Consider the following 16,514-nt stretch of genomic DNA (forward strand, 5'->3'; position numbering starts at 1 on the left):
CTGACAAAACTGTGATTTGAGAATTCTTCTTGAGCGAGACAACATAGCAAATAGACCATTTCATTTATAATTAACAGACATTATTTGCACCATTTAAGAGGGGCAAAACATTTGTATATTGTTTTCCCTCTACTGTAACATGTTTCCATGATTTAACCCTCTGGAGTCTAAGGGTATTTTCTCAATTTGTAGATGTTTCCTTAAATCACCTTTTAAATGTATTTGTTATAACATGGCACCACATGTGTTACATATCAAAATGTTCAGGATAGTCTCTGGTCTTGCTAGAAATGCAAGTCACTCACCTTAGAGCACCGTGTGATGAGATAATTAGCTTTAAAGCTGAACATTTGACATCCGATTTTTGGAAATCTTCAAAACTCTTGTACAAATGTACTCATGTCCTCCAATTTTGTTGGTGTTTAGATTTGGTTTACCAAAGTCTTAGGATCACACAAGTAGTGAAATATATGAATTACACTGTATATAAATGTGTAATTCATGTCTAAAATTAAATTAAATTCGAATTTTGAGTCAAATAGGTGTTTATCACTCTACTTTCACCACAGCAGGGACTGAGATACATCAGGACTGAATAATGACTTCATATTACATACCAAGATTCATGTGATGTGTACAAATACAAATTGAGCATTAGAACTTTTTATTTCAACCAACTATTTATATGAATATAAGAAACTGGAAAATCTCACTATTTACAATATTGAACATCAGAACTTTCAACCAACTATTCATTATACATGTAAAGACAGTGTCAAGGTCTTTGTCTGTCTTCCAAGACAGTGGCTCTGGCTGCTGTGTACTGTAGGTGGGGGTGATGGTGCATGGGCTGCTGTGTAGGTGGGGGGTACGTGTGCTATACGAGACCTCCACGAGACCTCCTTGCTGGCTGGGTTAATGGTGATGGCTGTGGTGGAGCCTTTGTGCTGAGGTTACAGTCTCACAGGAGATTCCGCGGTTATCTGAATCATATTTCTACTCCTTATAATCGAAAATATATGATTAAATACGTAAAATATGCGCACCTGGACGCGTCCACCGACTCCGGAGGGTTAATGTTCAAAAAGCTCTTTAATTTCTCTTTTCTTTGGTTAGCTGGTCGGCTCTGTTGTGATTGGTCAACCGCTTCAAGATGTCCCGCCCCTTAGCCTATCACGCCCAATGTGTTGGAGCGCTAGCCAATAGAAGCGTGAGTATTACATAGTGATGTCCAAAAGGAGTCCAATGGAGGAGTTTCAGACAGGGGGGAGTGTGTGGGTGAGAAACTCCCATGGAGGGAACAGGGATTTGTATGAATGAATGAACACGTATTATCTTAAAAAATTGAAAGAAATTGAATAATTTAAGATGGGAAAAAGATCTTCATCTTCCGAGCCTGTTTTTCAGGTTTCAGGCTCGAAAATGACATGCCCAAAACAAATGACTACAACTTCACTTCTAAAAGGGTTATATGAATAATTTCTTTTATCAAAGCAAGGTTACATCTGTGAGTTGGATGTAGAAGTGTCAGAATCAATATAGATTTTTCTCAGTCAGAGTGAATTCAGATGGAACATAGCAAAAAAAGGTAAATTCTTACCTCCGCCTAAAGAAAAAACATTACTTATAGTGAAAACCACCCATGAATGATGGGTTAGTAGACTAAAAGCTTTAGGAATCCAAAGTATAACATATAATAAGTACCCTGTATCAAGATTGAGGCAAAACAAGTGAAATTTGACCTTTTTAGAGATATTTAGCAAAAAAAAGTTCCAGGCGGAATAAGCTTTGGGCACATTTGGGTATATCTGGTTCCATCAGTGCCATTTGACCTTTTTCAGGTACCAGACTATACAAATGGTGTATTACATTGAATTATCACCATAGGTATTCATTCCATTCAAAGAAAAAAAATTAAAAATTAAAATTAAAAGATTAAATTAAAAAAAAATGAATATATATATTTTTTTATTTAATTTGTGAAAAAAAAAAGGACCCGCCGACGGGGTCTTTGGGGCTTAAAAGAAAACCTTCACTTTTGATACTTGAAGTACATTTTACTTTACTTCTACTCAAGTAGCATTTTCAATTCAGGACAATTACTTGTATCAAAATATTTCATAACCACAGTAATTCTATTTTTGGTTAAGTAAATTAATCTGAGTACTTCCACCACCACTGTTCATTTACATAAACACCTGTCAACTACATATTCTAAAGACAGCAAATCCACAGCGACTGCCTGAATCCTCTTTAAATCAAACATAATCCAATCTGGAAAACTGCAATCAGCGTTTATGCAAAGCAGAGAAGAGGCTGTGATGCATCTTCGTCATCAGATGATCATTAAAAGTGTTATTTTTGCTCGGTTTGTTTGACAGGAATGGGACGAAAGGTTGCTTACAGTACATGTGCCTTCTTGTTTCTCACAGGTGACATGTGTGGGTGTTGTTGGCGCATATTATATATCACCCCTTGTGACGGTTGTCTTGACCACCTGATTCTGCAGGAACACGTTTTCACGGACACTGCAGATTAATTTTCATTTAAAAATAGATCTGAAAGTAATTGAAACCTTTCATTTTCCTTAGAAACGTGACGCCCACACACGGTTGTAATTCTGATCTGTTCTCTCCTGGCAGAACATCGCCTCCCTCTTTATATTTATCGCTATTTTCAATTATTCACTTCTCCATTTGTGGTTTTCTGTGATCATCTTTGTAATTTTCTCTCCTTGCCAACTTCATTTATGTCCAATTATTTGTTATTGTGAGTTGAGTGGATTCCTCGTCTTTCCCTCACAATTGTAATTCCTTTTGTCTTACAAGTGAAAGTGTTACAGTTAGATGTGTATTGCGTAGGCGAAGGGAATTTCGACATGACAAATGGAAAAACAGTATCATGAAATGAGCATTGCTCCCCTGTGTGCAGGTGGGCGACGAGGCGGCGGTTCAGAAGAAGTGTAAAGAGGTAATCCACGGACTTCAAATTGCTTCGATCATCTTATGTGCCTTTCTGGTGGCGTTCTTCACACTTGTTAAACAGTGTGGGAGGCTCCTTTGCTTTGATATCACCGTAACAGTTTCTCTAAGAGGTTCTCACGACAATATGGAGCCGATAGCATTTAGAAAGTCATGTGAATGGAATTTTGTATGTGTCGATGAAAGGTATTACTTTATAGGGCAGCAGAGATTTACTTTTCTTAAAGGGGACCTATCATTCAAAATGCACTTGTGTACGTCTTTTATACATGAATATGTGTCCCCGGTGTTCCAGGGAACTCACCAAGTGTCAGAAAACACAACCCTCTCTATTTTCCTCCATACCCAAATCTCTAAAAAAGGGGCTGCAACGGATCTGATAAAAACTGATCCAGATTTGAACACTGTCCTGACGTCAGGACGGTGGCGCTACGGCTATTGGGCCAACTCCACCAATCAGGAGGAGACAGCCACGGCCATTGCCGTTCGAAAGCGCTGGAGACGCTGTAGTACATATACCAGGCCTGTAGGTGGTGCTGTTCTCACTGAATCTGCCCTTGCTAAAACAGGGGTAAAAAATGTCAAATTGAGCAAAATGAGGCATGGCTAAAATGCCTCATCTGTTTGGTATTTTGAAAAAAAAAAGTATAAATATGCCTTATATAGGTATGGTCCTACACTATATTATTATAATATAGCATGATAGGTCCACTTTAATGGGCGAATTCATTCGATTTATAATCAGTGTATTTGTCACCAAAGACATTTTTTGTTTTGACAAAAATGTAATGAAAATGTATGTTTTTGGGTTGTTTTTTCTGGTTTACACTCAGTCTCACAAAAGTGCCCGTTTTTCTTTAATAATAACATTTTTGATTGAACAATCTGTACGCTATATTTTCAGTGCCAAACACTAGACAGACAAAGTTAGCAACTACAGTAGCAAGTCCCCAGGTGGGTGTGGGTACACAATGAGATCGTCTAAATACGCATTACAGTTACCGGCTAAAATGTTTTTTTACAAACCTCTGAAAGGTTGCGGGGGGCGTTGCACAAAGCCATTACAGTATGCTGTAGAAAATGGAAATCTGTGACGAAACAATTTTAGCCTCTACAAGAACCGGAGAGCACCATGGACTGGAGCTGGGCCCTAAAATAACTGACAGAACCATATCTGTCCAGCGTCAAACAAAAGGCAAACAAAGCTGGCAATTAGTGGATGAATTAAGTGGAGCATTTAACCGATAAAGAACCATATACACATCTTTAAATTACTGATAAACTTAATCTGTGTCTGCTAGATGGGTAAATACACTATGTAGCAGTTTGCCAACATATCACTTATAAATGGTGATTATATATCTGCATTGTGTTTCTGGTGCCCCAAAAATGAATCAATCAGTCCGGTTTTAACTTTGATTGAGTTTAAAAATACTAAAACCAGCCAACGAAATTCCAATCATGCTTTTGCTTTGCTAAAATCTCAGAAAAACAAGATCATATTGTGTCTAATGCCATGTCTTGATACTGTAGTAGGAAGATATCTAAGACTTTGGCTTGACTGAACTTTTGCCAGGACAAAAAATGACAAAAAATGTGATTTCTAATCTAGTTACTTTCGCGGTTTCTTTAAGGACCCCCAAGACATATAAATGGGGTTATAATTGGGGTTACACTATGAAAAATGTACCAGACAGTTACTGCATGAAGCGAGAGGGACAATAAATGGACTGGTGACATCCCCAAAGTGTTCGTGAGGCAACATAAGCGAGGCTGACGGGGTTCTGGCACTGCTCGCTGCCAGATGGGCCGAAACAGCATGAACCTCAAGGCAATACTCAACCTGCCAAGGGCCGTGTCAGCAGCACTGCCACCGCATCAATATCCTGTTTGTTCGTCCATTTAGATCCCCATTAGCCACTGAAACAATGACAGTTTTCCCGGGGTACGTCATTGGAAAGAGCAACAACAAAAAGAACACGACACGTAGCATCTGCTATCCAAACACTCTGACTCAACTAACCGAGACAACACAAGATAATTATTCAAAACCTTTCTAGTACCAAAGATAGTTTAAGACCGGTAATTATATTAACTTTATCTGAGAGATCTTAATGAATGAATTAGGCAACCACATCCTCTGATTAGGAATAAATTAGGATGGATAGATGTTAAAGGTGGGTTATGTAATTTATTTCAGAAACACTTTATATACACGTTATATTCCATGGAATGCTCTTAACATCCCAATAGCAATGAATATATTAAATGCGTTGACAATAAATACATACAAAAAATTCATCTGTGGAAGCTGTGGCGCTGTAAAAAGCACTACCAATCATCTGAGCCGGCCCGGCTAAAATAACTGGATGGCCTACCTGCCTGTCAGCCTTCCATCTCGTGCACAAACATACTTTCAAATTCTAGCGCACTCGAGCTGGTTTCTCCAAAATTACATATCCTACCTTTAAGGACCTAAAACCCCAAGACAATTCACAGCTAAAAACGTGTTGGTGCTTTCTGCACAAACAGTTTCTGTCCTTACTTCTATTTGCTATATCTGACTTATATGTTATACAAGCTGATATATAAAAATGTCACAAAGCAAGTCAAGTTATTCTTACAATTTGCCCACTGCCTTGGCCTTGACGGTGTCCTTTGATTCACTTTACTGTCTCTCTGCAAAGTAACTCTAGTAACTGCTTCTTATTTTAATGATAAGTCTGTTCATATTGCACAAAGCTCCTCTTACCTCACAGATGTTCTATTTACACACAGATATGTATGACATTCAGATCAGGTTAAACATTATCGATCACAGGAAGTGCATTTTACTTCACCGTTGTGTCACTTAAAGGTAGGGTAGGTAAGTTTGAGAAACCGGCTCGAGATACACTTTTTGTTATATTCCATGGAATGCTCTTAACATCCCGATAGCAATGAATATCTGAAGTGCTTTGACAAAAAATCCATAAAAAAATGTCATCTGTGGAAGCTGTAGTACTGTAAAAAGCACGACCAATCATCTGAGCCGGCCCGGCTAAAATAACTGGATGGCCTACCTGCCTGTCAGCCTTCCATCTGTGCACAGACTTATCTCGTGCCCTCATTGGTCATGTGCGCGTTCGTGTGTGTTGGAGGAGGGGCTCTATAAGGAAGTGGCAGATTTTCTCCGGTTGTGTATTTTCAAATTCTAGCGATCTCGAGCCGGTTTCTCAAACTTACCTACCCCACCTTTAAACTATATTCTTGCACTATTTATGTATTTTTTCTATTTCTCTATATTGTATGTTGAACTGTTGAAGGAGTTTGGGACTTTCATACTTTCACTGCCAACAAACTTTGAATCCTTTGGTGGGAATCAAAGAAGGAAGTATTTGATAAATGTATTTTTTTTCCCTTCTATGAATCAGAAAGCTATTATCTATCCTCGTTCTCATCTTCCTTTGCGTAATTACCTGATCATTAAAACCTTCCCTAACTTTCATCTGTGATTAATACCGCCAGAATCATCATCAAATAACTTCTGATGGCGCATATTATTCTGATGTTGTGCTCAGGACTGATCAATGCTATCCTTAAACCATCCTGTAAGGCCTTAATTAATACCTCTTCAAAAACTTCTGATGGCGCATATTATTCTGATGTTGTGCTCAGGACTGATCAATGCTATCCTTAAACCATCCTGTAAGGCCTTAATTAATACCTCTTCAAAAACTTCTGATGGAGCATATTATTCTGATGTGCTCAGGACTGATCAATGCTATCCTTAAACCATCCTGTAAGGCCTTAATTAATACCTCTTCAAAAACTTCTGATGGAGCATATTATTCTGATGTGCTCAGGACTGATCAATGCTATCCTTAAACCATCCTGTAAGGCCTTAATTAATACCTCTTCAAAAACTTCTGATGGAGCATATTATTCTGATGTGCTCAGGACTGATCAATGCTATCCTTAAACCATCCTGTAAGGCCTTGAGCTACACAGAAGCCAAAACAAAAAGGTACAAAAAATGTTTTATCGTGACAGCCGATCCTGTCTGGCTTCTTTCCAACAGAGCGGGGGAACAGACTCAAAGCTGCTGGTCCTGGAGCGACCAAATACAAACCAAACACACTGAAAACATGCATGGACATTCAAACAGCAGGCGTCCAGCAACCCATAATCTTCTAATGTTCTTTTTATAAGACACATATGGGACGAAGATGTCAAAATGTCACCCTAATGGAAATGCAGCTGACAGCTCATTACATCCTTTGACTCATAACTGCTAGCACCTATAGTCTACTTTGTCCATAATTAAATGACATTACATTTTTGCACAGTCCCTACTACACCATACTATCTTTTAATCATTTATCTCATACGAAGGCTACAATTAAGACTCTTTCATTTTCATTATGCACACAACAAAAAAGGTCCCAGATGAGCATGGGTAGCCGTGGATGAATAACAAAAAGCAACACATCATCAGCTGAAGCTAACACCAAGAAAAAGGCCTTCTAATTCCCTATCAAATCTTAATTCCCTATTAGCCTGTAAGCTACTTGAAATCCTTTCAGAAAGGAATTTGAAAATATGTAAATCCCCTTTGTGCCTCATGTAATCACAGAATAAACATCCTATTTGAAATATAATCTAAATCTGTGTATTCAGAGTAATTGACGTAACTTGGGGTATGTAAACATGCCGATTAAGAAGCGTTGTTATTCACATCACAGCCTTATTTTGCTCAGGCTGTTTGACCAAGGAAATTTAATTCCAGTAAAGCAATTTTCTCGTCAAATCTAATAACATCTTCGGTTTTTTTTACAGTACAAAAGTGGTTGTTCTAGTATCTTGAGAATCATTTTCTGACATAATGTGCATACATAAATATGTAAAGACACACACATTCACTATATTATATAAGATAAGATAAGATAGGACTTTATTTATCCCGAAGGAAATTGTTGTGCCAGAGTTACAAAATACAATAACATATATAACACAGCAGCATAATAATAAAACTGTACACTAACAGTGCAGTAAAAAGAGGATTTAAATAACTACAGGAAACATAGACGGTCACATCATTAATGTGAAATACTTTACATTATTGCACATGTTATACAGCAGAGAGTGTTTTGGAATGATGGTAATGGTATTTATATTGCACATAGTGGACTCTAATGGTGCATTACCATTGCAGGGCCTCGCTCGGCTTAGTACGGTATAGTTACTAAGTGTTAGGCCAGGCTCACTTTATGCTGCGTTTCCATTACAGTTTAGGAACTGGGGCCGTAACTATAGTAACGCAGTGTAGGCGGAGCCGTGACGTCATCTTCAATGCGAACCACAGTAAAACAACCGTTAGCTGTTAGCACTCAGAGCTCACAGCTCCTCATATCTGTTCAGAAACTAGACAAAAGTGAAACAAGTACAAACCACAGACTGTCTGTGTCATGGCGAATACAGTCGCTGGTTTATTTATGTCTGTAGGCCGTTGTTGTGAGTGTGGACGGTCGGAGCATACACTGCGTTAGCTTAGCCGATCTCCATTCAGAAAACACGCATTTTAAAAGGTTTTTCGCCTGCCGTCTGTCTGCAGACTTGTCAAAGCATTAATTCATGGTTTTTACTAACCGGTATCAGTATGTTGTTACTTCGGCATCATTTTGAAACGTGTATTACAATTAAATCACGGTCAAATATGTTCATCTTGTTGTAGTTGTAGCCCCCTTGCCAGCGATTCTCTCTCTAGTTTAGCATACTCAGCCCGACTCAGCCTGGTTGTTCCTGGCCCTAGAACCACGATTTTATGGGGCCAGAAAAACTGTGAATTAGGACCCGCTAGCCGGTACTACGCCAAGTGGAAACGCAACCAAAGACGGGCCGCTGACGTCACAGCTCTCTTAAACGGGGCTCCGCGCTGTAGTGGAAATGCGCCATAAGAACCTCGATTTTATGGGGCCAGAAAAACTGTGAAATAGTACCCGCTAGCCGGTACTACGCCTAGTGGAAACGCAACCAAAAACGGCCCGTGCACGGCACGGCACGCTTAAACCGCGCTGCGCTCTGTAGTGGAAATGCGCCATAATATTCTCTTTTTTCATTTCACCTCCTCCACTGACCTAGAAGGAGTATGTGTTTATGTGTCTATGTGTGTACAGTGGGTGGTCTCGTGTGTGTGTGTGGGTGTTGACATGTATTTGGTGCATGCCTATCTTTGGCACAAAGCTCCTCATTGTTGCAGAGCGTGAACGAGTGACGGCAGCACAGCAGGCAGAAGTGTGTAAGATCTTTCTAAAGCTCTCATACACACCTCCTCCTCTTCCTCCTTTACACATTTCTTTCCCCACTGTGTGTTGAAACACTCATACTTTCCCTCTATTGAAGGCAGCTTTTAGAGTGTCCTTCCATAAATGAAGACACACACTCAACAACCTGTGGCTCATAAATGAGTCTCACGTAATGGCACGCCATCATTTTCCCTGCCTGTGCTTTCACAAGTGATTTAGTCTGCAAATGATCTCCATTTCTCGCCTTAATGGAGCTTTTATTGTGAACAGTTGTTGGGAAAAGGGATGGAAAGGAATCGCACACAACATGTGTACAGGCTGGAACAAGAACCATTTAAAACGTGTTCAGTATTTTTACTGCAGATTGACTGCATTTGGTTGCTGTTTCTTTAACACCTGCAGATGCTTAGTGGAGGCTGGCTACCTTAGCTTTAGGCCAGAAAGTACGTCACCACGAACAAATGACAGTAAAGAGCCTCCTTATACTGATAAGAAAAACGAATCGCTGATGAACAAACAGCAACGGTTACAACAGTGTAATCTATTAATAGCCATATTTACCAAAATGGTTTAAAACACCCCTTTTCCTAACCAACTTCAACAATTAGATGACATCCACATTACACCATAATTATGCGGTTATACCAAATCACAGAAGACTGCTAATGCCTTAATTACAACAACCAAACACAGAATGAAACACAAAATGAGTCACGGCTCTTAAATTGAGCACACGCTGGTCACGACTCATAAAACGCTAAAAAAGGAAATAAGTACTTTCTTACCTTAAGCTGAACAACGAGGGATAATGGCAAGGCCTCACACAATATGTTGTTTCCACATTAATATGAGATTAATGTGTCATTGTCCTGGTGAAAAAACACAGCCGTTAAGTGAGCTACTCATTGTGCTATGCTAGCTTGCCCTGCTAATTAGCGCTTAAGCACTGACCCAATAAACAATATCCAGTAAAAAGGAAAAGTTTGCTTTGATACAGAAATATTGTCACAATTGAATATATAACATACTTCTCTCACTGTGGACTGTTTGACTTTAACAGCAAAGAAAGCACAGGTGTAGTTAATGATGACAGTTTTAGGCTAATGCTAAATGAGCTAAAAGTGTAAATGTCTGCTGTGAAAAAGGCTTAAAAATAATCAAGTAGTCTTACCTTTAGCTGAACTTTGATGCTTTTAATCCAACAACAAGGGATAGTTGTGTTGTTTCCACACTAATATGAGATAACTTAATGTGTAATTGTCCTGGTGAGAACACAGGCGCTGTAAGCTGCTCATTCTGCTTTGCTAGCTTGCGCTGAAGCAATGACCCATTAAGTCACCTCCAGAAAAACCTGAGACAACTTCCATTTGATATGCAGTGAAAAGGGAAAGTGTTGCTTTGATACAGAAATATTGTCAGCATAAATGAATCACAGACTTCTCTCACTGTGGACTGTTTGACTTGTAACAGAAGGAAAGGCAAGGGTAGCTAATGATGCTAATAATGTGTCTTAGATTAAGCAGTAGGTGTGCGAGTAAGCTAGTATTTTATTTGTCACTTGAAACAGCACACCAAAGTGTAAAATGACCACTGTGAGGATGAAATATTCCTAACTAGGTGAATTATGATAGTTTTAAGCTCATTTAAATGCTAAATTAGGTACAAGTTGAAATGTCTGCTGTGAAAAAGGCATAAAAATAATCGAGTAGTCTTACCTTTAGCTGAACTTTTGTGCTTTTAATACAACAAGGGATAATGGCATGGTCTCCCTAAATGTGTTGTTTCCACACTATGATGAGATAAATGAATGGGTCATTGTCCTGATGAGAACAAAGGCGCTAAGTAAGCTGCTCATTATGCTTTGCGAGCTAGCCTGCTGCTCATTAGCACTGAAGCACTGACCCAATAACCCACCTCCAGAAAAACCTGAGACAACTATCATTTGATATGCAGTAAAAAGGGAAAGTGTTTTCTTTTAAACAGAAGTATTTAATGAATCACAGACTTCTCTCGTAGACTGTTTGACAGCAGTCAAAGCACAGGTGTAGCTAATGACGCTAATGATGTCTTTTGAATTTCTCAACAAAAAAGCCTTGTCAGTAAGATAACAATACATTTGTTCTTGGAGACGTCACAACAGAATTTATAAAAATGTCAGTAAAACGATGACTTCAAAGTATGTTACTGATAAAAAGTGTCTTCCAGTTATGTTACTACAATTTCAAGTTCATTTGAATACTGAATGATTTAACAGTTGAAATGTTTGCTGTGAAAATGGCCTGCTGATTTAAAGCAGCTGTCATGTTGAAAAGTCTCTTTCTTACTAAGGAATGAATTCCTAGCACTTTGTTTGATTGAGCGGTGAATGCCCTTGTTTCAAGGCCAACAAACAAATCTCATTTGTTCCAGTGTAGCCTACTGAGGCAATAGAAAGTGAATGGCTGGGGAAATAAAGAGCTCTAATGGTTGCAGTCAAACATGTCACTCACAACTCAAGTAACATTTCCACTACTCTGAAAACTATCACAGGTTCAAACAATGCCAGTGTGCATTGCTTACATGTTTAACTCAAAGAAATATGATTACAGTACTTTGTATGGTGGTAATGATGAATGAAAGAGCTGCGTATCAAACCACCTCCGCCTGTGTTTGATATTCCCACAGCAGGGTTTTTGCTTGAATATACTTTCCACTTCCCTTTTTCCATTTTCAAGTTGCTCCAGCAATAAAAACTCTTGTTCTGCGGCTCCACAATTTGAAGAATTAATTCAACCAATGTGATTACTGCTGTTCCCTCGGAGCTGCTGACGGACATGGGATAATTACAAACAGATCTTTTTGATTGGGACTTGCATTGCGTCAAGAAAGAAGATCATTTATTTAGGATATCTATTATCATCGTTTTGGTTTAATCTATGGCCAGTGATACGAGCGGTCCCCAGGGATGCGTGACAGTGGCTCGTGTGTCTCACTGTCATTGTCTGAGAGGAGAAAAGGCAGCTTGAACAACAAGGGGACATATATGGGGGAAATCTGACGAGGACGGTGACCGTGACAAGGCTATCTGCATGCCTTTGTGCAGGGGAACACGCATGATGCACATGGCAAGGGGGTAACGAGAGGACAGAGGAGCGAGGAGTGGAAAGAGTCGTGTTTTTAATTAACTCGGTGTGCATGTTTTCATATAAACCCTGAATCACACATTGCTTCAAAAACCTCTTAATTGCAATATGGGTGCTTTTTTAAATCCTTAATAATTACATTTCATGCTTCTCTATTAGCTTAGAAAAATGTGTCAACCCTCAGGCATTATTTCAGATACAAGATTTCCAGCCAAAAGTAATCATATTCCATTATCGCCCAGCGGTGGAAATCCTGCTCAGTGTTGTAAAAATAACTGGGTATATTCGAGGTGGTCACATAATATTTGCAACTATGAAAACTGGAGATAGACATTCAAAACGTGCTGCACATACATCATTTGCATCTCCAGACAAACAGCAAATCAATTCAACTTCTGCAATGATGTCATTTACATCTAAGATTTCACTGCTTAAATTGCCTCTTTTCCTCTTTTTGCAGTCTACAGCTTCACTGAACAAGGCACCACCTGAGGGACATCTCAAATTCCTTGTCACACTAAATAATGAATTAATATCACTGAATGAGACCACTGAACAGTTAACCTCCCCCTCACCCCTCCTCCACGCAATCCCCCGGCTTAGGCAGCCAATCAGAGCCCTATCCCGTCTAACACTTCCCATAGGCCCCTCCTCTTCTCGTCTGTTATTATATAGTCTATGGACATCTCCAGTCACACACACAGACAACGCTGCTGCTGTTGCCACAAGCAGCTCCGGAGAGGAGGCTGCACTAAAAATATTCACCCATTGACAGACTCCGAGAAGCAGGGTGAGTGCATCGTCTTTGAAGCTCTTGCATGTGTGTGTGAGGCTTAAAATAACAGACATTTCCTTGATGCATTCTTTTCTGTTTCACCTCTTTATTTGTACCAATTCGTAGGTTTTTATCCGGGGCAGAGCTGGAATGTTACTATTTTATCTCCTTATCTCCTACTCTATTTTCAGCTGTTCTCTGTGCATCTCTGTTATTGCAGGCACATGCTGGCAGGTATTGATAGCAACAACAACAGAAGCAACCCCACTAGCATTGACGGCACTAGAGGCAACCTTAGAGAAACCCCCTGTAGCATCATAAGCGCCAGAAGCAACTATCGGACGCACGCTGAGAGGACTGCCGACAACAGGCAGCCTTTCTAGCGACGTTACCCACCAACAACAGCTCGAAGATGGGCTGCTCTTCAGGTCGCCAAACCCCGGCGCCGGTACTTCACCCGGACTTGGACTGTGGGAATGGCAGCGAGGCCAACAGCTTACCGCAGGACTCTGAGAACCAGAACCAGGCTTTGAATGGCTTCAGGGAAGGAGAACCCAGACTTCCAGAGACTCTCCCCACGCTGGAGAGACTTGCCCAGGCTACAGGCGGGACAGAAAAGTCCTGGTACCGTTGTGTGTTCCCGTTCGGCGTGATTTCGCTGGTGATCGGCATGGCGGGCACCGGGGTGACGTTCACTTTTAACACGCTGCTCCAGACCAAAGTGGTGTCGGTGGCTCTGCTGTGTGCGGGCGTAGTGATGCTGCTCGTGGCGGCCGTTTGCTGGAGGGCCCACAGACTGAGGAAGAGGAAAAAGAAGGAGAGTGGATTCTTCACCGCTGATCAGGGCACTTTGTGATGGAGGGTAGACTTCCAGTCAGATCCTTTTCTTTGTCAGGACGGAGCACTTCAAGTTGGACTGTTTGAAAGAGAACTGAGAAAGAAGAATTTGATGTAGAGAAATCAATGCTTTTCTGCTATGCACTAGCACAGTGATAAAGATATGTTTATTCAGAAAAGGCAAGTTTATCATCATTACCATCTTGAACAGAAACAAAGTGTTGTGTCTAGATGGCAACCCTAACCCTACATTTGCAAAGAAATTGGCGAAAACTCATAAAACTCTCATAAAACTCTATTCTAACCATAAAGATTCAAAACCAATGCGTAACCTTGAACATTCTTGCAAAATCAAAGGTTACCACCTAGACATGATTGATTGCCAGGGTCAATTGTACGCCCCTCTAAAAACTCCCCTTCTCCTGTTCTGCCTCCGTGTTTCTCAGTTATGGATTAACTTTAATAGTGAGTGGAGCCCAAAGCACATTATTGATTATCGCTCCGAGGATTCTTGTGTCAGAACAATGTGGCACCTCAGGAATAGTTATATACCAATGGTTATTTATCTGCAGGCAAAGCAAAATACGCCTATGTTTTGCTGGTTAAACTGGGCAATAGGCATATATGGGGACATCGTTTTTCCAACCAAGGTTATCATAATAGTAAAAAGAGCTCAGGACCACAAGTTCATTCTGATAAAACCCAGCCTGGATGTAGAGGATTTTTCCTTCCCTGCACAAACCACAGTCTAGTTGCCCTTTTGCACGTAGGCCACTTATTCTCAAACTGCTTCAGTGCACTCATTAGTTGAAAGTGCAGGCAAAATAACGCTAGAAACAGCGAGCACACCCAGAGTGAATAATTCTACACATGCACTCTCTCGTTTATGTTTCCACCTGCACTCCAATTTTGTATTACGAGACACAAAGGTCAACACTTTTCTTTTCCTTCCTGCCACCAAGCTTTGTGGCGCAAAAACCATAACCCAGCTGTGCCAGATCAATAGAAAAGCCCCACTACATGGAGTCTTAAGCTTCAGAGGTAATGGACTGTAAGTCGCTGCACATGAAATTGCTCTCCACAGTCTTGGACTTGACGTAGATGACTTGTACGTTGGATGACAAGGAAATCCCATTAAAGGCATGCTTCAGTGAACACACACCAACAAAGAAACAGAATGGCCTGAATACGCTTTTCGCCTCATGCTGAGCTAACCAGAGGGAACACCACTTGACATTTCCTTGTGAGCATTGATGGAAAATCCGTTTATTTCTTCTTTTTATCCGCTGCTCTCCCATGAAGGATTTACACTTTAGTTTATACAGTATAGGCGACTGGATATGAGAAATAGGCATTGAGTTCAATCCTAGCCGGGTGCAGGGAGGATTAACTTGTCATTCCTCATGTTTGAGGTTAGCTGTATCACAGGGTGGTAGCTATTGTGTCTTAATGCCTTTGTCCTGGATATAGTCCTTTCTTGAACACCATACACTAGAATCAGATGACTGTAAAGATCAATATCAATGTGTTTTGAAGCAACTATAGCTATCAGATGGTTCTTTGTAAAGCAAAAACGTAGTTGTGGATAAAAAATGTAGCAGTGTGTTACCCACAGTAACTATGATGTGTATGGTCTTTAGCACCAGGTGAGTGTTAAAGGAAACCCAGCAGCTTATTGTCAGCTCTAGCGATGTATTTGTATTTGTTAATGATATTTGATTTCTAACTCTTTGATAAACTGTTTACTGGACATCACACGTGGTTCGAGTTTCTTCTGCATGGAGTTGCAACGACAGCAACCATGCAACCTGTTCTCCTGAAATTAGTACGTTTCCATACAATCAAACTGCATTGTCTAATTAATACATCTAAAAGAAAAACATATTTTCTCCAGGAGTTTGTTTGATTCTGACGTTTTACAAATATATTTCTAACATAAGCAGGGAGAAGGTTTGGGTGGTTCGGTCAAAGGAACATCAAAACTTCTGATGTTCGTGACCCTTTTTTTAAGTTACATAATGCAAGTTAAAGGTGGGGTAGGTAAGTTTGAGAAACCGGCTCGAGATACACTTTTTGTTATATTCCATGGAATGCTCTTAACATCCCGATAGCAATGAATATCTGAAGTGCTTTGACAAAAAATCCATAAAAAAATGTCATCTGTGGAAGCCGTAGTACTGTAAAAAGCACGACCAATTATTTTAGCCGGCCCGGCTAAAATAACTGGATGGCCTACCTGCCTGTCAGCCTTCCATCTGTGCACAGACTTATCTCGTGCCCTCATTGGTCATGTGCGCGTTCGTGTGTGTTGGAGGAGGGGCTCTGTAAGGAAGTGGCAGATTTTCTCCTGTTGTGTATTTTCAAATTCTAGCGATCTCGAGCCGGTTTCTCAAACGTACCTACCCCACCTTTAAGTTACGTAACAAACATACATTTTCAGAGTCTAAACATGATCTCATTTCCAAACTTAACAAAATTGTTTTGTTTGCTGTTTGGTTTTGTGTTGAAAATTCCT

General features: G+C 40.1%; 1 protein-coding gene across 1 annotated transcript; it reads left to right on the forward strand.

The window, feature by feature from the left end:
* The first annotated feature begins 13,095 nt into the window (after window positions 1-13,095).
* LOC117484035 (transmembrane protein 100-like) lies at window positions 13,096-16,109 on the forward strand. The gene is made up of 2 exons (XM_034132453.1): window positions 13,096-13,177; window positions 13,383-16,109. Exon 2 carries the CDS (start codon window positions 13,575-13,577, stop codon window positions 14,016-14,018), a length of 444 nt encoding a protein of 147 aa, XP_033988344.1. The 5' UTR covers window positions 13,096-13,177; window positions 13,383-13,574; the 3' UTR covers window positions 14,019-16,109.
* Window positions 16,110-16,514: the final 405 nt, after the last annotated feature.

Source organism: Trematomus bernacchii, unplaced genomic scaffold (genome assembly GCF_902827165.1).
Source record: "Trematomus bernacchii unplaced genomic scaffold, fTreBer1.1, whole genome shotgun sequence".
Taxonomy (NCBI): Eukaryota; Metazoa; Chordata; class Actinopteri; order Perciformes; family Nototheniidae; genus Trematomus; species Trematomus bernacchii.